The sequence below is a fragment of the Durio zibethinus genome, chromosome 18 (genome assembly GCF_047325235.1).
Source record: "Durio zibethinus cultivar Kanyao isolate XHJ-2024 chromosome 18, ASM4732523v1, whole genome shotgun sequence".
Classification (NCBI taxonomy): Eukaryota; Viridiplantae; Streptophyta; class Magnoliopsida; order Malvales; family Malvaceae; genus Durio; species Durio zibethinus.
The window spans coordinates 13,343,512-13,365,359 of NC_143179.1; the positions used below are offsets into that span (position 1 = coordinate 13,343,512).

Sequence of the window (21,848 nt, forward strand, 5' to 3'; positions counted from 1 at the left end):
AACAAAGTTATTGAAATATTCAACTAAAAATTGAAAAACCATTGGTTCCTAGAAAAGTCATTGGAATCCCACTAGAAAATTCAAACCTCACCAAAAAATTCAACCGAAAAATTCATCCCAAACCTAGATTTTTTCAGAAAAAAATCTAGAATTTTTAGATTTTTTCAGATTTGCCTAGATTTCTTCAAAAACCCTCCAAAATCCTAATTCAAATCTTAGAAACCTAAATCTAACCCAGACACTTCAAATCGAACCCAGAATTCCAAAATCAAAATTTTAAAAATTCCTTTACTGCCCAAAAACTTTTCAAAATGCCTAGTTCATCCTTTTTAAAAAAAAATCAATCGTCCCTGTTTCTTGTGATTCTTGGTTTGATTTATAGGCACTCTTAAGACCAATTTTAGAAAACAGATAGAACAAATTCAGGTTTAAATCCTAAGATTGGGTTTTATTAGAGCATAATCTTAGGATTCTGATTTGGTTGAATTTGTCAGTTATTCGGACTTGATTTAGCATTAAAAACATTTAACTACGGGATTGAATTTAGATTTTCGTTTCCCAAATCTACAATCGTAGATTGAAAGAAAGGAAAAAAAGAAAAATAAAATAAAATAAATAATAATAATAATAATATAATATGATATAATAATAGTAGTAATGTAATACACTAATATAATATACTAAAAATAATAATACAATAATAATAATAATATAATAATATGATACAATATCATATAATATAGTATGATAACATTTTGATAATACAAAAATATGATAATAACAAAATAATAACAGTAAAGCAGACTTCGATTGATTCCGAACATAGATAGGTGTCTACAACTGCCTCTCTTTGTACATCTCTTTTACACAAGGATAATGCAAAGACCTAGACACCATTCTTTTCCAAGAGTCAAGTCAATAAAGAAAAATGATTGGGACTGAGTCGCGAGTCAAAAAAATGATCTAGACTGAGCTAAGATTAGAGAGTTAAGAAAGTTAAGAGAGTTAAGATTAAACGATCAGGATGAAATTGTAAATTTGTAAATAAAGCGACCAGGATCGAGTCAAGTTCAAAGATGAATGATTAGGATAAAACTACGAGTCAAAAAGTTAAAGCAACTAAGATTGAGTCGAGGTCGAAGATGAATGACTATGACGAAACAACAAGTCAGAAAAATGATCTAAACTAAGTCAAGATCAAATAACTGGGATGAAACTGTGAGTCAAAAAGATAAAATGACCAAGATCAAGTCAACGTCGAATATAAATGATCGGGATAAAATCGTGAGTCAAAAAAATGATCTGAACTGAGTCGAGATCGGATGACTATGATGAAACTTTGAGTCTAAAAGATAAAGCAAGTAGAACCAAGTCAATGTCGAAGATGAACGACTGAGATGAAACAGCGAGTTAGAAAAATAATTTGGACTGAACCGAGATAAAATGACTAAGACAAAATTATGAGTCCAAAAAATAAAGCAACCAAGACTGAGTCGATGTCAAAGATAAATGACCGGAATGAAATCGTGAGTCTAAAAGATAATGCGACCAAGACCGAGTCGAGATCATAGATAAATGATTGGGATGAAACCGCGAGTCAAGAAAATGATCTGGATTGAGCCGAGATCGAATAATCAAGACAAAATCGCAAATCTAAAAGATAAAGCGATCAAGACTGAGTTAAGATCAAAGATGAATAACCCGGATGAAATCGCAAGTTACGAAAATAATCTAAAATGAACCGAGATCGAATGAGTGATAAGTGATAAGTGATAAAAATGTTATTTGTCACTTATTCATAAAAATGTTATTTGTCTTTTTTTTATATACTTCTTAAAAAGAATAGTATAGACTTTTTACAAGAATTTCAAGAATTAATTATAATTAGTATCTTTAATTTTTGTTTTGATATTAGGGAACTTAGAATAATATTTTATTTTATTTTATTGGCCAAAATAATAATAGTTTATTTTAAATAATGCATCAATTTAACTTCAATATTTTTATTTTAAAAATAATGCATCATTTTAAATAATCTTTTTAGAACTTAAAACTTGATTCAATTGGTTAATATAATTACTTTAAGATATAACATTTAATAAATCCGCATTCAAAATCCAAATACCTATAACTACGTTTTGTATTCTTAAGTCGCAACCTTTGTACAAAAAAATTCTTTCCTCTAACTTATTAAATTAAAATTATATATATTTGGTAAAATTGCTATTAGTATTGAAAGCATTATCCCCATTTCACATTTTGAAAATCATCAAATTGAAGTATAGTGTTTAATATATATATATATATATATATATATATATATAAAGGGGACGAGAAAAAAAAAGTTAGTTTTTGTTTTTACTTGAATTAATAATTAGTATTTTTTTTCAATTTTATCAGGAAATCTAATACTAAATAAATAAATAATAAATGTGTGAAAGTGTGAACAGACAAGCTCCTTCGAAGCAAAAAAGGCTGTGGTCTCTGTCAAAAACAATTTTCTCTCTCTTTTGATCATTATTCGTTGCTGCATTCATATATTTCTGTATATTTAAGGTAGTTTTAGACTAAGGCTTTTTTTTGTTGGTTTCAGAATTCAGATGAACAAAGGATGATGACGAGCAACAAGTGCGGAAGAGGGGGAGGCATAGTTAGACAGTACAACAAATCAGAAGATCCGCGTTTGAGATGGACTCCTCAGCTCCATCAACACTTTGTTCAAGCTGTTGATCGCCTTGGTGGAAAATTCAGTAAGTTCTTTTCATATATTATTGTCCTAGTTTTGTCTTACCCTTGCCCTAATTCCTAGCTAAGAAATTCTTACAATATTAATTGAGTTTGCATGAGAAGCCATTAATACATCTCCGACTCGAAAGCAAGATTTCCGTTTGGTTTTTAATCAAAAGAGAAGAAGGAAAACAAAATACAGTTATAAAACTGGTGTGATTCTGCACTATCATGACCAGCAGCAAAAGAAATACAAAAACCTGTACCTGTAAACACATTATATACGTTGCTTTGAAGGTACATAATTGATGGATGCAAATCGATTGTTGGTTGAATTTGTTGAATTTGCAGAAGCAACACCAAAGCGAATATTGCAGATGATGAGTGTAAAAGGGCTCAAAATTTCTCATATCAAAAGCCATCTTCAGGTATATGATTTTTTTTTTAATTTTTATTTCTTCAATTTTAACGTGGGAAACAAAATGAATAACAAAAAATAATAATCATCATGAAGATGAACCACAAAATATTCCTCATCATCAATACAACAAAAAAAAAATCTAAAATAATCTACTGCAAATTTGCCTCTATAATTAATCTCCTTTCCCTCTGTCTTTTTGTTCCTTTATTATTATTATTATTATTATTATTATTATTATTATTATTATTTCATTTTCGGCAAAGCTTCTAAGGATGTTCACAGCTTGCAAAATTAGTGACAATATTCCATAACGTCCAAGTCCATCGCTATAAATATGAATTAATATTTTAGGAATTTCTACAGAAACCTATGAACCTGGCTAGTAAGGTTTTTTAAGTGTTTATTCTCCACGTTTTTCTGTTATCTCTTTTGCTTTTTCTCTCTGTTTATCTGTCATTAGTGTACCTGAGTCGTATCAAACAGCTGCTTATATATATATATATATATGGAAGGAGGAATATTAACTTCGTTCGTCTGTTCTCAAAAAACGGATTTATGTATTATAATTTTTAGAAATAAACTGTCAAATTGAGTTTTCTTCTTGTTTCCAATTTGTTATTTTTGCCTTTCCCCCTCCATTACAAGCAGAATTAAACAATCGGTTTTATATATGCTTCTATTTTATACCAGAAGAACACTTTAGAGGTAAACGATGTCGGGTTTTAAAAAACCAATTTGAGGAGGGTAGCTAATAGAGAAGTACATGCACTTATCTTTGAGTCAAAATATTCGGATTCAATGCAGAGCTTTCATCTCCTCCTTTTTGTTTTGTAGAGAAAATTAAATGTGGTATACCACAAATTAAAGCCATAGGTTTGATAGTATTAGGACACTACAAAAGATTAGTTTAACTTAATTATTATTGCAGTTGAAAAAATTTTGTACTGAAAATAATAAAAGTAAATAATCTAAAAAGATATGCATAATAAAATAATAATATAATGATTTTCTATTTCAAATACATTTTTTCATCCCAATTTTTTATTTGGATTTGAAAACAAAAAACCATATTTTTTTCATTATTTAAGATTGAGGTTGGATCAAAAGCAATTTTTGAAAGTATAAATTATGTTTAACGACAATACTAAATTAGACCAAAATCACGCATAAATTTGGGTAAGTGAACACCTTCAACCGATGACTTTTGATTATGGGTCTCTACTAGCGGTAGCCACACTATTGCTTAGACAGCAAAATTAGGCTTGTTGGACTAATTAATTTAACTTGATATGTTTCATGTGATGTTTAATAGAGAAACGGCATGCATATGGATTAGGTACATGACACATCTAATTAAGCAGGCTTTATCTTTAAAGTAGTAGAAAGAATGTGGCTATTGCTTTACAATAGACTTAAATCAGCTGCCCTGCAAGCTAACTATATAGATCCTAGAAATGGATTGATACCTAACCTGGTTTTAATGTGGTAACATTCTATGTTCATCTTAATCCTGTATTTTATAGTGTACATAGATGTTTAAATTCATCTTTCATTTTTTTTTTTTATAGAAAAAGTCACACTCATTGTCTAAGAATAAGATAAGAAATTGTAAGAGTTACAATTTAAACTCTAGATTTGTTAGATACTATTTTTTATGAATTATTGTATGAATTAATTGAGTTAAATATTATATTCAAATTAATATTTATTTCAATAATCATTATCTCAACTTTTTCTATTTCCTTTTGTAGGATTTTTATGAAAAAAAAAAAGAGAATTATTCTAAGTAAATGCTATCAAAATTAAGTAGAATTATATTATAGATAAGATATATATGTATTGTATAGCTTACTCACTTCATTATTTTGTTTTTTCTTTTTGGCCAAACACATCATTATAAGTTTCCACATAATTAACCAAATGCAGTTTAAGGGAAAAAACAAAACCTTTTACTTTATGTTTTTATATTAATATTTAAAAATTGTCATAAATGTTCACTATGATTTATAGTGTTTCTAATACAAACAAGGTTAAAAAATAAAATAAAATGCCAGAAAAATAAGTACGTAAATAGAGAAAAAGTTAATAGAGACATTTAAAAAATATATCATTTTGAGACATTAAAAAAGAAAAAAAAATTAACATTTATCGTTTTTGGTTGAACAGTAAAGGGTTTGAGACTTTATCTAATTACAAACTTATTTAAATCATAACTAAAATATTCATAAACAAATTATCTAAAAAATTTGAGACAAAATAATCTTACATCTAAATAATTATTCGTACAAATAGCTTAGTGTGATATCATGCATGTTATACATTGACGTTATTATTACCTTCATTTCGATTTTGATTAATTCCCTAGATGTACCGGAGCTCGAAATATGGTAACAACTTCAACGTGGTTGTACCGGTGGGGCACTTGCATTTAAGAAGAGCATGCATTAAAGACGGACTCTTCTCAAGTTGCTCATTATCTAAGAGGTAATCAAAAACCCAAAATAGGGGGAAAAAAAGTCATGTGCCCAAGTCTTTAATTATTGCTGAAATTTTGTTTCCTGAGCTAAGACTTTTGGAGCATTATTACACCGAAATTTCACATTCAATTTGACCCAGTCCCTTTGTCCACATCTAATCTATGCTCAAATTTATAAGAAAAAATATATATTTTCAGGAGAAGATTTTTTTTTTCTCTCTTAGGATATATTTAGTAAATAAAATTATGATAAAATAATATAAAATGATATTATAAATAAAATTAAATTAAATAATATCATCTTATATCAAGAAGATAATTAATTTTACTTATAATCCTATCACTTTCTTTAAATACAAATCAAACATAATATAAGATGATTATCATCTTATACATCAAATATGACTTTAATTTATTATATGATTTTATTTTAGTTATCGTGATCAATGTCATTATAAATAAATTATCTCGAAAGTCTTAACTTACTTTTGACTCTGGCTCCACAAATTTTCAGCCGAGGATGATTTTATCTAAATTAATGCTCAAGAGAATTAATTCAATTAATTTATATAATTATTTTTAAAAATATCATTTAAAATATCTGAAATTTAAATTTTAGCACGTATAATCTTTTTCTCTATTCTTAGCTCTATTATTAGATAGCAGCTTCCTACCTAAAAAAAATTAATGGTCATGAATCATTGCGTTATGAATCATGACTACCATCCCATTCAACTGAAAACCTTTTCTTTTAACAGGCACCTAGAAGAATCATACCTTTTCATGAATCATGAAAGCAAGGTCTGTCTCCAACCACATGGATGTGGGAACGCCAGCTTTATTAGTTTGGAAATTGGCAAAAGTCAATTGATCCATGTCGGTTTCATTTAAATGGACAGTGACAGTGATCACTGAAACAGTCATTTTGCCATTGAATCTCCAAATAAAACAATAGCCAATGATAGTGATACCGAAAGGTGAAATAAAGATTTTTGCTCTTCTTTCCTAGTCAAGTACCCTTAATCTTAGCTGGTGCCAATAAGTTGTCCCTAGCACGAGTTCATTGTATGAACAATTCATCCAAGTTTCGAAAAGTTTGTTGACATCTCCCTTAAGCTTGGCTTGGTCCTCCATTTGAACTACCCTAATACCAATTTTACATATGGTCAGAGGAAGCCCTTGCCTCACCCTCTTCCACGTCATCTCCCCCTTTAAATATTGGTGTTTAACCAAATAGAATAAATTAGTATGGACAAGGAAAGGAAGAGAGAAGGCCATAAAGATGAAGAGTTCTTGAAGACAAATCAACCTATTAATAGTTTTTGTCAATAGTTGTATTCTCTGCCGGTAGAATATACTGAATCATAAATTGAGGAGTAATTATCTCTTATAAATAAGAGATTAGTGATGAATGGTGAAGCGTTGGATACAGTTTTAATAAGTATTTCTGTGTTGGTAGTATCATTTGTTGGAATCAATCATTCACTTGACTTATATGTATAACAGTTAATTGAGTGGTCCAATGCTTTGCAGGATAGTAGGAAACGAACACAGAGACTGGCAATGCCAAGGGGGGAATTTCGAACAACAAAACTTTTTCAAGGAAATCAACAATAGCCTTTTACATATGGAAGAAGCAGCAGCTAATGTCTTTCAGAATAACCAGGTATCATTCATATTAATGATCGATGCAAACATGTTTATTTTCATCCTTTTCTTTTCTTTGCCTTTTTTTTTTCTTTTGGCATCAACAAATTATTTTCTTTTTTGCTAAGTCAAAGAAGTTGATTAATTAACTAAAAGATCACAAAACTAGCTAAAAGCTAGTAAAGCAAAGAACATATTTCTATGCAAATTCAAGTCAAAATTGATAAAACACCACCTAAAAGATACCAAAGAGACTAAACACCAAAGGGGTTACACCACCTCTTCCTACAAAACACCAGATCACATGTCTGCAACCCATACATTTAAAAAGCTAAAGTCCACCAAAAACTTCAATACAACTCTTGTGCAATAAAACTTAAATAATTACTGCAGACCAAACAGACATATTTCAAATTAAAACCATCTCCATGAGAAGAAAGCATGCATCAGTTATAAGCCAGTTTAACAACCAACACAACCCAAACCAAATATAGCACCTATAGTCATGTAAAATTCATCAAGTCTTGCCCCGTTAGATCCACAAGCTCATACTTGTTAATGAATTCATTAAATTCTGCAATATCCATACATCCATGCAAGCAGTCTTTTCTCTCCGATGTTGATCTAGGAAGCATTTTACTTGTAATTTTTTTTATTACAATACTCAATTTTTCAATCATAATAAAAAATTATATAGAGGTCTACCATTTATAAGTGTGGGTTTCATATAAAATTTTGATGGTGTCTGCATAATTCCAAATTCTGATTGATTAATTGTAATACAATCATTGTAATTTATATGCTTAATACGACTGTGTTAAAGTCCCTTGCCACACAACAACAACCAGGAAATTCTTCTTTGCATCCCAGAATTTCACACCATAAATGACTCTCGAAAGTTTGATCACAATAAGCATAGACATTCCCAATTATGACACAATCAACTTTTGCATTCACCCAGCTACTTTTGAAAAATTAGGAATTGATCTTTAATAAGACTTTTCTTTAAAGAAAATAAGTTTCTATCCTAGGCAGTAACCAACCCACCAAAATTCCCAATAGATGGGAAAAAAAACCACATTTTCTATTCCATCAGTTTAGAAGCTACTGTCTCTAATTGTTTCCAGCATGGTTTCTTGAAGCAATATCATTTCTTCCTTATAACACTTCACCAAACTATTAAGAACCCTCCCTTTTGCAGCGCTACCAATTCCCCTCACTTTCCAGCACAAAATTCTGATATAACTAGAAAAGCACCAACAAGGATCGATAAATAAGACAATTGAATCTGATACCACATACCTACTATGATTAAGCTTCTGTCCTCTGGTCCCGCTCCTCCGTATCTATTCATTTTTGGATGATAATATCTTCCTCACAATCGGCAGACAGCCCAAGAATCTTGCCCTTGTTCCAGATTTCAACAGCGATACCGTACAATTGGAGACTGAAAAACTTAAAAGGTGAACCATTAATTTATTATCGAAGAAGAGCCAGTGGAGGACATAATTTTTTGCAACAGTGCCAGAAGCCTATGTCCGCCACAAAAGCCTTCATACTTAGTAAACTAGCATTACACCTAATTTGTCAGTGCAATTAAAAAAAAAGCTTGGATTAAAAGAAATATGTTTGAAATTACAGTGAGAAAAAATGTAGTTTAAAAGTTTTTAAACGATTGATATTATTGTGGAAAAAAATGTTGTGATGAATTAAAATATTTAAAAAATATATGCATAAAACAATAAAAATTTAAAAATATAAGAATAAAAGAAATTGACGGAACTACCCAATTGTAGACTGAAAAACAGGTCTTGTGCTGCTTGCATTATTGTCCGAAAACTAAGCTTTTTAGGGTTTTTATTGTAAAATATATATATGTAGGCTTTTTGGTTAAAAAGGACTGTTTTTCATCGGCTAGACATATTGAAGTGTAAAATGCAGCTTTTTATTCCAAAAGATCTTTCCCACCTCAATGCCAAATGGGGCGTAAGTTTAATCATCATGTTTGATACATTGAATTGTTCCGTAAATATGAAAAATACTATGATGTGGTAGATAAGGATAGGGTACAACAATATTGATGGACAAATGAGAGGCTTAAATTATTTTGTAGACCTTATCATTCTGCCAACAGTCTTACCGTAATTTAATGATTAATTTGCTTTACAAAATAAAGTTTGCATTCAGTATTTGATATTCTAAATGAAGAAATTTCGGATTGAATCATGGAATAAAAGGTTGCATTAAAATGAAAAAGCATTATATTCATTGGGTGACTAAAAATCATATGTAAAAAAATCTAAGAATATATAGTAAAATACATAAGGAAAAACAAAGAAAAAGCAGCCTACACTACTACCTAACATAATTGTATTATTTTTTATAAGAAGGAGATTTAAGGCCTACGAAAATTAGGAAGAAAATTTTGTAAGTGTTAAACATTGAATTTAAACTTTGCAAGAATTTACATTCTAATAAAATAGTTGATAAATCATTTGAATTAAATTTCAAATTTATAATTATAGTCTTCTTTACAATTTAAAATCCAATTATCACGCAAAGGTATAAAACATGCATTTGGATCATAAGAGTAGAGATAACTTTATATTACTTTAAAATTCTCACATCATCAAACGTTTTTGTTATACATGAGAAACCTATTCCCTTTAAAAAAAAAAAATACATACACATAATAATATATACATATATACATGCACATACACATGGATGCATGAAAAATAAAATGGTTTTGCTAATTAACGACTACCACGTGCCTTAAAGGCACTTTTTAAGGTTACTAAATTAAGTAATTAATTTTTACAATGCATTGAAATTCATAACAGGAAGCATATGATTGGTACATGATCGATCCTTATGTTCAAAGAGTAGGTTTCAAATCCTTCTTTTTCAAATAAAAAGAAATCATAATATTAATGATCAATTATCAAATTTAGTACAATAACATTATTATAAATGATATTTTAACTAACCTTAAAAAGTGTCCTTAAAGGCCTCATTATCAAAATCCAAAATAAATTTTCAATTATTTCAAATATAATAATGTGATTGATTTTTTTTTTTAGTATAATTAACATAAGCAAAACCAAATTAATTCAATAGATGGGATCAACTAGATTTAGCTGCTGCTTTTTTTTTTCTCTCTCGGGTTTCATTTCACAACTAAATTTTGTATTTATGGCGAATGCTTGCAATATATAAGTATATGAGTTTGTTTTTTATACATTGTAATATATATAGTTAAAATTTCTTATATATATAGATGAATATATCAAAGAAAAAATAGATACATGCATAAAACCTAATTAGGAACAATGTATTATTGGCATAACTCTAGATGTTTTTGAAAATAACCTAATCCTATTATCCTGTTTACAGGAAAAATATACATGCTTACTTGGCAAAAGTTTGAAAGATGAAGATATTGGAGGGTTAGACGAAGTTTGTGAGCTATCTCCATCCTTCTGTCCTTCCCCAGCTACCATACCAAATTCAGAAGATGATGATGAGAAGGAGTACGTTTGCCGTCTAATCGATGATCATAGCCACCCAACTTCCATAAGGACTTCAAAATTTTCCAATAATAACATAAATTTGGACCTAACCATCTCAACCTCATTCCCCAATTGATCACACTATGATTATTATATCTAAAAAATTTGGTTTCTACTTATATACATGTAGATTTTTTTCCTTAATGTAATAATATAAAATTTATAGTGTTTATTAGATAAATTATTATTCTACATATAATAAAGAGTATTATAAAGATTTACCAATTAACATTTATATAATCTGTTGATATAGTGTTAAATTTTTAGTTTCATTAATAAAGTTTTAGCTTTAGATAACTTCAAATACCAAAAGAAAAAGGGAAAAACACATATTTATCTAACCATAAATAAAGAAGTGCTAAATATTAACTTTTGATTAATACTAGAATTTTCTATTTTTTATCTACTTATGTTTCCATTTTCATTTTCTGCAAAATCATATTTATAAATTATTTACATAAAGGTTCTTTTTTTTTTTTTTTTTTGTATTGGGGGATGGAAATGACATAAGCGAAAGTTACGGGTTTATGAAATATAGTGAGAGCATAGAGGAAACCTGAAGCAGAAAGTAATTTGATGCTTGGAGGTTTATTGCCGAAGAAACAAAATATTAGTTCTATTTTGAATATGGAAGGACCAATGGCCCCCGTGTAATGCATCTTTTAAGCCTCAGGATCCGAGAGGTGAGTAGGAAGAAAATGGTCTGGTCATGATCTAATAATGCAGTGGAAATGGAACCTCATTCATGATATGTTCGAGGCAGAAAAAGCATGTGCCATTAGTGTTATACCAATAAGCAAACTGGGTTTTTTAGTGTGTTGGTATGGCATTATGATAGTAGTGGTGTATATATTATGAGGAATGGATTCTATGTGAAGTCCAAGGAGGCACCCAGGGGACTGATATGATGATATTGGGTTCAGAAAGCGAACAAGAAGTCTGACAAAGGATTTGGACGACCGCTGTACCGAGTAAAATCAAAGTCTTTATTTGGAGAGTAAGTCATGGGATTTTACCAGTCATGGTTAGAATTCTTGCAAAGTGTCTTCCACCTCTTAGCCTAGTAGTTAAGAGGCTTTAAGGAAGACATATGGGCACGGGTTCTAACTCCATCATCCCCCTATCTCCCCTTTTAAGGGCTATGCCCTCCTACGAACCAAAAAAAAAAAGCGCAGGCTACAGGTGGGGAAAACATGCTTTTGATGCCGATAATCTGAAGTAACAGTTCATCATACTCTGCACAAGTTTGGTAGCTTCTTGGGTTTTCCTGGGATTATTATGGTAATGAGCAGGTGGAAATAGGGAGTAGGATGATGCATGTTGCTCAAAGCTTGAATTGGCAACGATTTAAGCAATATATGGTTGTAGCTTGGGTCATTTGGAGTAATAGGAACGGAGTATTACATGGTGAATCAAGAATGAGCTCTCTTGCATCTGCAAATTTTGCTAAACAAAATTTGTTGGAAAATAATCAAGCGCAGCGGTCACCAAATTAAGTACCAAAAGTGATTAAGAAGTCAGATGGAATAGCACTGGGAGCTCACTCTGCTAATCTACCACGGTTAATAGATCCTCTTGTTGTAGAAATAACAGCAGCTGTTCGAGCCCTTCCATTGCTTTGGATATGTGATTTAAGGAGATAGTGGTGGAGGGAGATACCTTACGAATTTTGAAGAAGCTGCAGACAGTTGAAATAGTTCTTTCTCCTATAGGGAAGCTGGTACGTAGATGAAGCTGCAGACAGTTGAGATAGAACTGTCTTATTGTAATGCTGGTAGATGAAGCACGAAGCAAGATGAATAATTTTCATATCTGTCAGGTAACGCATACCAAACCGTCGAGGAATGAGATTGCACACGCTTTAGCTAAATTTGAGAGGTCATGAGATTATGCTTTGGGTAGAGAAATGTCCTGAGTTTCTTCAATCCATAGTTTCTATTTGATGCAAATTTAAACGAATGAAAGAAAATTCTACTTTTAAAAAAAACAATTATCTTTCCCATTAAATTTCCATATTGCCTACCCATGAAAATTAGACTAAAATTTAAACTTTACAAGTAAAATATTCAAATCTTACCAATTCAATCAATCCCTCATGCTATTATACAACTATTTTTTATACGTATCCAAAAGAAATGGACAAGAAAATAAAATGAGGAAGCTAATCCGCATGATTCAGGCCAACCTCACTCTTTTAAACAGGAAGGTTAACCATGCGAAAGGACTTTGATCAGAGATTAGTCTTTAACGTTAGCACCTGAAGCTCAAGTCAGATGGTTGGGATACCAAATCATTCCCTAAAAATAGCACCAAAATGTAGTTTTTAGCTACGGAGAAAAACCAAACAGTGGCACATTTGCCATTTCTATCAAGATTTAGTTAATCATGCTTCAGCATTTTCAAGATGATTTTTTTCACATTGAATCAGAAACCACAACGGCTATGTGGTTTTCACCTTTACCCGTTATACCATTAACATATTAACAAAATGGAAGAGATATAGAACAGACATTAAGCCTGACTGAAGGATTTTCTTCGCCAACGTCACTTCCTTGGCGTCAGTTTCGATGCACTCATCACTGCCTCTTTGCTAATGTCTTCTTTAATCCCTTGATAATCTTTCCAAACCACATTAAATTCATAACTGATAGGACTAATGGCACAGCAAATATTAACAATAGCCCGTAGCTGTCCATCTGCTTAACCTGTTTTGAGCAGAAAACAGTGATAGGCTGTTAACATATTTACCAAACAGACTTATTTTGACCAATAAAAAAAATTTTAAACAATTGCAGGATAATAAATTGACATTTAATTAAATGCCAAATCCATGTCAACATTTTAAAGACCAAGGCTACATGGTTTAGGGTATTATATCAAGATTCTGAAGTGAATTTAGGTTTTCTCAGTACTCAGGACAAGCAATAATAAAATACACCTATGATCTCAAATTACATACAGTATGTGTCAGCTAAAATAAAATAGTAGATAAGCAGTTTAATAGTTCAAATCCGACAGCATAAAAAAAAAGATGAAAAATCAAGTATGCTAGTAAAGAATTAACACACCTGCAGCTGACACCAGGTAAATTTTGCAAGAATTTCATACCTGGTCATAGTGCAAGTAGACATGATAAAATTGATACATAAACAGGAGTATTCTAGCAACCTGCCAAAAACATCAAATTTCATTATATTAACTGCAAGAAAAATTTGTCAAACGATAAAGGAAAATTTTGAAAACTGTAAACTTATTTCACCCACCAGCCATGTGACAAATATTACTACTCCATTGATTCAGTAAGCTCTGGACCTCTTCATTCCAGCTTTGTCAAGATACCTATATGAACCCAGAATATCCTTAACATGGAGTAAAAGTAAAATGCATTTTACAATTGACAGATAGAATGAATGTACTCATATATATAGATAAGTTTTTACCATCTCAAGTTCATCCCAGGGGTTGCAGTCTCAGAGATGAGTACCATAAAGGTGTAAAGCTGACTCTCCCCAGTCAACATAGAATATGCTACAGCTGCTATTGACAGAAGACGATGGAGAACCTGAAATAAGAACATCAGTCCTCACCAACTAGGCTTCTTCTGAAAGAAGAAAAAGTAGGCCAAGATAATAATCAAACAATAAAAATACTTACATACTCCATTCCACCTAGAGAAGGGTAAAACCAAAAGATCATCCCAAGGTCAGCAAGAAAGTAACCAACAGATAGATGTCAAAAAATTTCCTAAAAAAATGGCATGTAAGATTAATTTACTTAGAAGCCAGCTAGAGGTGATAAATTACAAACTCAGGGAAATGTTAACACAAAATGAAAAGTTCAGCAAGATGAATTTATAGCAATATTGCTCCCTCTTTTTCATATAACAGTGCTACATTTACAGTGGGTTTGGATTGAAGGGAGAAGAAGGAAAGGAAAGTAAAGGAAACAAAATCATCTTCTCTTGTTTGGATAAATATTTAATTTAAAGGAAGGGAAAGAGGTAAAAATCAAATAATCTTTAGTTTTTCTTGTAAATTCAATTTTTTTAATATCCCAATTTGGAGAAAAAGTTAGGGAAAGGAAAGTTAAAAAAAAAAATTTATAAAAAAATTATTATGTCCATCTTTTTATTAAAACTAAAAACTTAATAAAAAAAACTTAAGCAGATCACAATCATTCTATAATTTTTTCAAAGTTATCTCTTTTTTCAAGTAAGTTTCATATATATCTTCCAATATAAAATTTTTATAATTTTTTGGTGATTTGATTTTGATGAATGATTGAATATAAATAGATATATTTTTTGAGTTTATGAGATGTCCAACTAGCTCAAAATTCATCAATACATATTTATAAAACATCTTTTTGTTTCACTTGATTAAAAATCATTGATATAGCAACAATTGTGAACCCAAACAATATAACAAATATATCATAGTTCATGAGTGCTCTAAAATCATAAACAATTAAAAATTATAATTAGAAAAAATTATTATAATAAATTATTTTCTTTCTTTTTCACTCTTTATCCAAATAATATTTGTTAGAATTTTTTTTCTTTCTTTTATTAATTTTATTTATCTAAACAAGGGTTACATGTATTCTTTATTTTCTTTTAAAAAACTTTCATTTCCTTTCCTTTCATTTCATTTCATTTCATTTCCTTTCCTTTCCTTTCCTTTAATAATTATATTTATCCCAACATAACGTTAATTTTTCAGCGACCTAAAAAATTGACTTGAAAAACAGACTTGGTAAATTAGTATCTGGTTGGTAAATAATTTCATGACATTTTGCAGCTTGTCTGTGCATGTTTATTATCTATTTAGTCATTCATTTGATAGTTCACCATTCTGCAATATAAAAAAGGCTTAAATACTAAAAAAAAAACTCTGTACTTCCCAATTTTCTTATACAAGCCCTATCCTTATTTATTTCTCAGGTGAGGGTTTTTTTTTTTTTTTTTTTTTGCCAAAAGTAAGGGTTCAATTAAACAAAAACAATACTTTAAGGGCTCAACTGGATCCAATAGCCAACATGGGCTTATCTGAGAAATTTGATAAAGCAGATGGGCTGTTTTAGTATTTATAAAAATAAAAGCAAGTGCTTACTCCAACCAAATCCTAAAACAAGCCCACTCTATATATTGCATCCTATTAAAGATATATGGATGGTGCAGCCCGGCATAATGTATTGACAAACATCAATAGAGAAACAGCTGTTGGCTAAATTTTCAATGGATTTAACTATCGTAGTAATGAGAATCAAGATACTAGGCCGCAAGGCTTAATTTGGCAGACATGCTCAATAGGTCTGGCTGTTTCAAGTAGATATGCTCCAAGCACAGCGACCTGGACTAATTTGCTTTTAACCCTAATTGCAATGTGGTTCAAGAAACATCACAGCCAAACCACTGATCAGCTTCAAGTGAGCAAGGTCTGCATTGATCTAGCGAAGATACCAGATATAAGGTAAACCATGATGTGATTTACTTATTCAGTGAGTGGGCCATGCCTCATGGCCACAAGAGTTTAGAGACAGACACATGCTGAGATTAGTGTTGGAGATGGAGTTTGTAGTTGCAAATTTGCAATGATGGTGGAATATGTTTGTAGTAAGCTAGCTACAGGTGACACGTGATAATTATTCTGATGAGTATTCTTCACCCCAGCGGTGAATTGAGCCAAGCCTAGCAAATCCCTAAGAAAATTGATACCCTCCTTACTATAAAGTTTTAAAGCCAGAATTTGACCGAGTTCATGAAGCGCAAGTTTTAAGCCTAAACCTCATTTTGTTAAAGATTTGCAAAATGGTGTTAATTGTTAATATCAATGCATATTTTTGCACCATAAAAAATGTTGCTTGTTTCACACATAAACAAGAATTTTGGGCAAAGGAGATATTTTATAATCTGTCAGGGACTAGGAAACCAAATTACAGAGCCTTAACACATTAAAACAAAAGAATAACAGCATTGCAGCCATAATCAAGGATGCCATATTACTAGATAAGCTTATAATAAAACTCTTCATTGCTGTCACCTATAAATGAGAGGTCAATTTCACCATAAGAAGTCAAAAGCTATTTACAATTATTTGTCCTATCAACAGCAATGCCACTCGTATCATTTGAATTTATGAAATAAAATCATATTAGAAGTACTTCTGTTCACTCAAAATTTAAATATGCAATGAAGAAAACTCAGCACTCAATTGCTTCTCCTCAATGAAACACTACACATGCTGAAAATAAACCATTCTGGAGGGAATGTATGTATCCAAGTGCATGACTAAAACAATTATCACGAAGACATGTTATTAAAGGCAAGGTAGACCAACTTCCTAGCGATATCCAATATACTAAAGCCAAGCATAAAAGATCAGATATAAATGATTAAATATTATCTCAATTCCAAAAGTTTTAATCAAAGATGAAAAGAGTATCCTCACCCCCAACGCAAATGTAGACAGTGCAGAACTGCGGAAAGTAATAAGTCCAGCATATTGGTGGTCGAAATAGAGATTTGACCAAAACACGAAGTATAAGGACATGACCATTATGAAAATGGCATGAATGGTGGATATGGATCTGCATAATGCATCCAGGCATTAACTCAGTATCAATAAAAAAAAATAATAATCAATACTAATATATTCGAATAAACAAGAAATATCAGTCACCGGTTGCTCCACTCAGTGCGTTGGACTTTTGGTAGGCTAGGATAGCTGTTAAAGCAAGCATTGCTAAGCTGCTGGGTAAGATCATACACCTGGAAAAGGACAATGATTTGAAATTGGGAGGAAAAAAAGGGAAAGATAGTAGAAGAGAAATGAAAAAAAAAAGGCTTAAACGGATAAAAAGATAAAATATTAGCTTCATATAGCTGCAAATCATCATTCTAACTCAACTGAATTATTTTCAAACTAAATAACGAACCATGATTAGGCAACATACCATCTTGCAAGCACAAATGCCACAAATAACTGATGTGTATGAGATGAAGGAATCTGGTAGTAAATATTCTTTTAGCATCAGCTCAGCCTTATTCTGGTAAGATTTTATCTCCATGGTTGCTTTTTCAAAAACCAGTATTAGAACACATTCCTCAACCAATCAGTCTAAGATTATGAATTCTGTAGCCTCTTTGATTCAGTATTCTTGTCATTCTTCATTATGAATAAAGTGTAAAACAATTTTAAGAAAATAATGAACATCATAAAAAAGATTAAAAAAAGAAAAAATGTTATGCTCTGAATATAATTGCTTTGAATTTGAATTATAATGCACTTGACCTTCAAATATTCAATGCACCACTTTGCACTTCCTTCTAAGAAAGAAAAACACTATGAATTACTTTGTTCACCACATGAAAGACAACCAGAAAGTCATATTACTATTTTAAAGGACTTTAAAATATTTTCATACCAATCATCCAAAAAGATGAGAGACAGGGGCAAGGGGAGGATGGCTAATGATGCAAAAATGTGCACGCTATGTAGTATGTACTCAAAAGAGAGATAGCAGTTCAGAATCTAATTTATGATGGGCATATCCTCAAAGTCGTTGAGCAACATTAGAACTGCATAACAGGTGATGCAGTAAATTAAGAATATTCAATCTTGAACACAGGTGATGTTGGAAATGGTATAGCAAATTTTGCAACAAGCAATTCCTTCAAAATTCAGGGGATATTAAACATGTCAATGGCGGTTTAATATGAACAAGATAAATTGGCAATAAGTAACATCAAATATTCAGAATTTCTTTCCTATATTAAAAACTTCAAGCTCTATTTGTTTCTTGGAAATATGTTATGCAAGTTTTTGCAAAAATAAATAGGATTGCAGAAAACAGAATTAAAAAAAAAAAAAAAGCATTCTCATTAATCTTGTTGCAGCCATTGCATATACTAGAAGGAAATACAATTACTTCACTAGATATCATAACACTAATCAAGATTAATAAATTCTTCTTAATCTATTGCATCAACAGAAGGTTTCACGCTGAAAGTGGTTTATTGGCAGAGGTTATGGCATTAAAAGATGGGGTTAGTTTGGCGGTGGATGTTCAGAAGTTGTTGAACCTCGTTCATGTCAGCAGAGTTTAGCTAGTAAGGAGGAATGTCAAAGCAACTACAGACTGGGTGGCTACCCATACAAGGGGATGAGTATGAGAGGTATTTATGTATGCTCTGATATGCATGTCCATTGTTGTTCTTGCTTGTAATAAGGATTCTTATATCGATATAATTGAATTTTTCAACATTAATTTCCAACATAAACATCAATTCCGAAAAACCAAGAACGAAAATTTATTATATCATCAAATTAAGCACTAAAATAAACACCAAAAATTTTCAACTATCAAAACCAAAAGGATTATGCAAAACAGAGCCAAAAAAAATTTTTAAAAAAAAGAAGGAAGTAAAAGGAAACGAAGAAGAGGATAAAAAGAGTATCGCAATCGGAGAAAATAAATCAGCAGAAATTGCGGAAAAAATCAGGGACTTGGGTTTGGCCAAACAGAGAGTGACGGATTCCTACTTAATTTTTGTTTTCTTTTTCTATTTTTAGGAATATACGTATGGATAATATTGAGTCTTATATTTATATAGATACTACTAAAAATATTATTATAATTGGTAATTAATGGTTTTTCTCGTTTTCAATTACGTATGGCAATGACTTTGTTTCGTCCCGAAAAAAAAAAAGGAAATGAAAAAGAAAGGAAACCGGCAACTCACTTATGCGAAACTCAGAGGGATGGAGAAAAAAAATGCTTTTTGCTAAAGCCATCGATTCCACGTTTTGCACATGTATTATTATATTATTTATTTATATCCAACAAAAGAAGATTTGATATCATTGGAAAAATTTTTGGGAGACTTAGAAAAGATTAAATTTTATTATTTTATTTAAATAAATTTTTATATTTTATTATATTTAAATAATCTTTTAACTTTTATTTTACATTCAAATAAATTTTTAAATTTTAATTTACATCTAAATAAATTTTTAATTTTTAATTTATATTCAAATAAATATTTTACGTAAATCAGTATTTTATTAAAAATAAAAATTTATGTAAATATAAATAAAAAATAATGACTTATTTAAGTATGATAAAAATATAAAAATTTATTTAAATAAAATAATAAAATTTATAGATACTTTTCTTATTTTAGCCAAAAAATTTTAAGTATCAAAACTCAAAAGATACCTTTAACTTAAAAGTTTTTAAATTGCCCCACAAAACTAAGATAATATCTCGCATAAATGATAACCATTAAAAGTATTTTTACTTGAAATATTATCTTATTTTAAAACATATTTCTTGAAAAACCTCATTTATAAAACATAAACATGGTATGCATCAGCACATCAATATATAATATATCGTAATAATGAAACATGAATGACAAAAAGTAAATATATTACAATTTAATAATGCATGTAACAATAAAGTAAAATGAGATGCAGAGGCAAAAAAGAGGGTTAAGTGTTGGTTTGAGGGTTTGGGGTTTGGTTTAGGATTTGGGGTTTAGGTTTAGGTTTATGGTTCAGGTTTAGGTTTAGGATTTAGTTTTAAGGTTTAAGGTTTAAGGTTTAAGGTTTAGGTTTAGGATTTGGGGTTTAAGTTTAAGGTTTAGAATTTAGTTTTAGGGTTTAGGGTTTATGGTTTATGATTAAAATTAGGGTTTTGAGTTTAGGTTTAGGGATTAGGGTCTTGAGTTTAAGTTTAGGTTTTGGGGTTTGGAGTTTAGGTTTAAGGCTTTAGGTTTTGGTTTAGGGTTTAAGGTTTAGGTTTATGTTAGGGTTTAAGGTTCAAAGTTTAGATTTAAGGTTCAAGGTTTAGGGTTTATGTTTAAGGTTTAGGATTTAGGGTTAAAGTTTAAAGTTTAGGGTTTTGTATGGTGGTTTAAGGTTTAAGGCTTGCATGGGGAATGCATGGTAATAAGATAAGCAAAATGATGTTGATAAAAATTCAACTTTTAATGCATAAAACATGGATGAATATGGAAAATCAAACTTAAGCATATTTACAAACATATCACAAACTAAACATGCATGCAACAAACATAATAAAATGGATTAAATATGAAGGTTTAAGGATAAAGAAAGGTTCAGCCAAGCCATGAACAAGGGCTTGATCAAAACCTTGATGGCCTAATTCATGCTTCATTATTTGGCCAATTAAAAGGGAAGTGCCTCCACCATATTTGTTTTAGATCAAACACATGCAAATAACATAAAATCTATTAAAAATTTTACTAATTCAATATTTTTATTCATTGAGGATTTCATCAAGCACATAGAAAATATAAAAATGAAACCAAAAACTTAAGCAAACAAACATGATATGAGCAACATTTAGCCATCAAACATAAAGGGAGGTTCGGCCAAACATGGGAGGAATCTTGGAAGAATACTCCTTATGGCCATTCCTAAGCATTTATTCAATTATCTAGCTAGAACATGCATCAAATACTTATAAAACTATCATATGAAGGCATTTTATCATGAAAGAATTTTCATCAAACATGTCATAGACTACCATAAGAGGAAACCATAAAAACATACATACTTAACCAAACACGACATGCAAACCACTAAAACAATCAACAATCATGTAAATTACATATAGCATAACACCCAAATCATCCAAAGGCATTATTCAAAGGAGGAAAAACATTAAAATGACCAAAATGGAGGTTCAACCATAGAAGATTTTTGCTTTGTCTTAATCTCTCTTGTTTCAAACCAAACTATTGATTAGTTGGTTAAATTTTTAGATCAAGCTTGGAGTTATATAGGCAAACAATTATGAGGAAGTTGTTTTCTGTTGAAAAAAAAAAGAAAAATCAAAGCAAAATGATATGAAAAGTATGAAAATGAATATAAAAATGTATGAAGAATATTGTAGAAATTAAACCTTCCAAGAGTTTTCTCAAATTTTTTTCTCCTTTTTCTCCCTCTTTCACACCACTTTCTAGGCTGCCTCCTCC

At 30.4% G+C, this 21,848-nt stretch overlaps 2 protein-coding genes across 4 annotated transcripts; one reads left to right on the top strand and one right to left on the bottom strand.

Annotated features, from left to right (window-relative positions):
• Positions 1-2,390: 2,390 nt before the first annotated feature.
• Positions 2,391-11,056, top strand: LOC111300584 (uncharacterized). Of its 3 annotated transcripts, XM_089747648.1 has the most exons (6): positions 2,391-2,480; positions 2,594-2,750; positions 3,079-3,155; positions 5,514-5,632; positions 7,158-7,290; positions 10,668-11,054. In XM_089747648.1, exons 2-6 carry the CDS (start codon positions 2,612-2,614, stop codon positions 10,917-10,919), a joined length of 720 nt encoding a protein of 239 aa, XP_089603774.1. In that variant the 5' UTR covers positions 2,391-2,480; positions 2,594-2,611; the 3' UTR covers positions 10,920-11,054. The 3 variants fall into 3 exon arrangements, with proteins under 3 accessions (XP_089603774.1, XP_022751949.2, XP_089603775.1); XM_022896214.2 differs by lacking the exon at positions 2,391-2,480 and having other exon boundaries at positions 2,519-2,750; positions 10,668-11,053; XM_089747649.1 differs by lacking the exon at positions 2,391-2,480 and having other exon boundaries at positions 2,619-2,750; positions 3,025-3,155; positions 10,668-11,056.
• A 2,359-nt stretch (positions 11,057-13,415) lies between these two features.
• Positions 13,416-19,284, bottom strand: LOC111300585 (uncharacterized). The gene is made up of 7 exons (XM_089747650.1): positions 17,798-19,284; positions 17,524-17,612; positions 17,293-17,431; positions 14,284-14,405; positions 14,107-14,182; positions 13,912-14,011; positions 13,416-13,548 (listed from the first exon to the last, which is right to left on the bottom strand). Exons 1-5 carry the CDS (start codon positions 17,909-17,911, stop codon positions 14,140-14,142), a joined length of 507 nt encoding a protein of 168 aa, XP_089603776.1. The 5' UTR covers positions 17,912-19,284; the 3' UTR covers positions 13,416-13,548; positions 13,912-14,011; positions 14,107-14,139.
• Between the last annotated feature and the right edge of the window lie 2,564 nt (positions 19,285-21,848).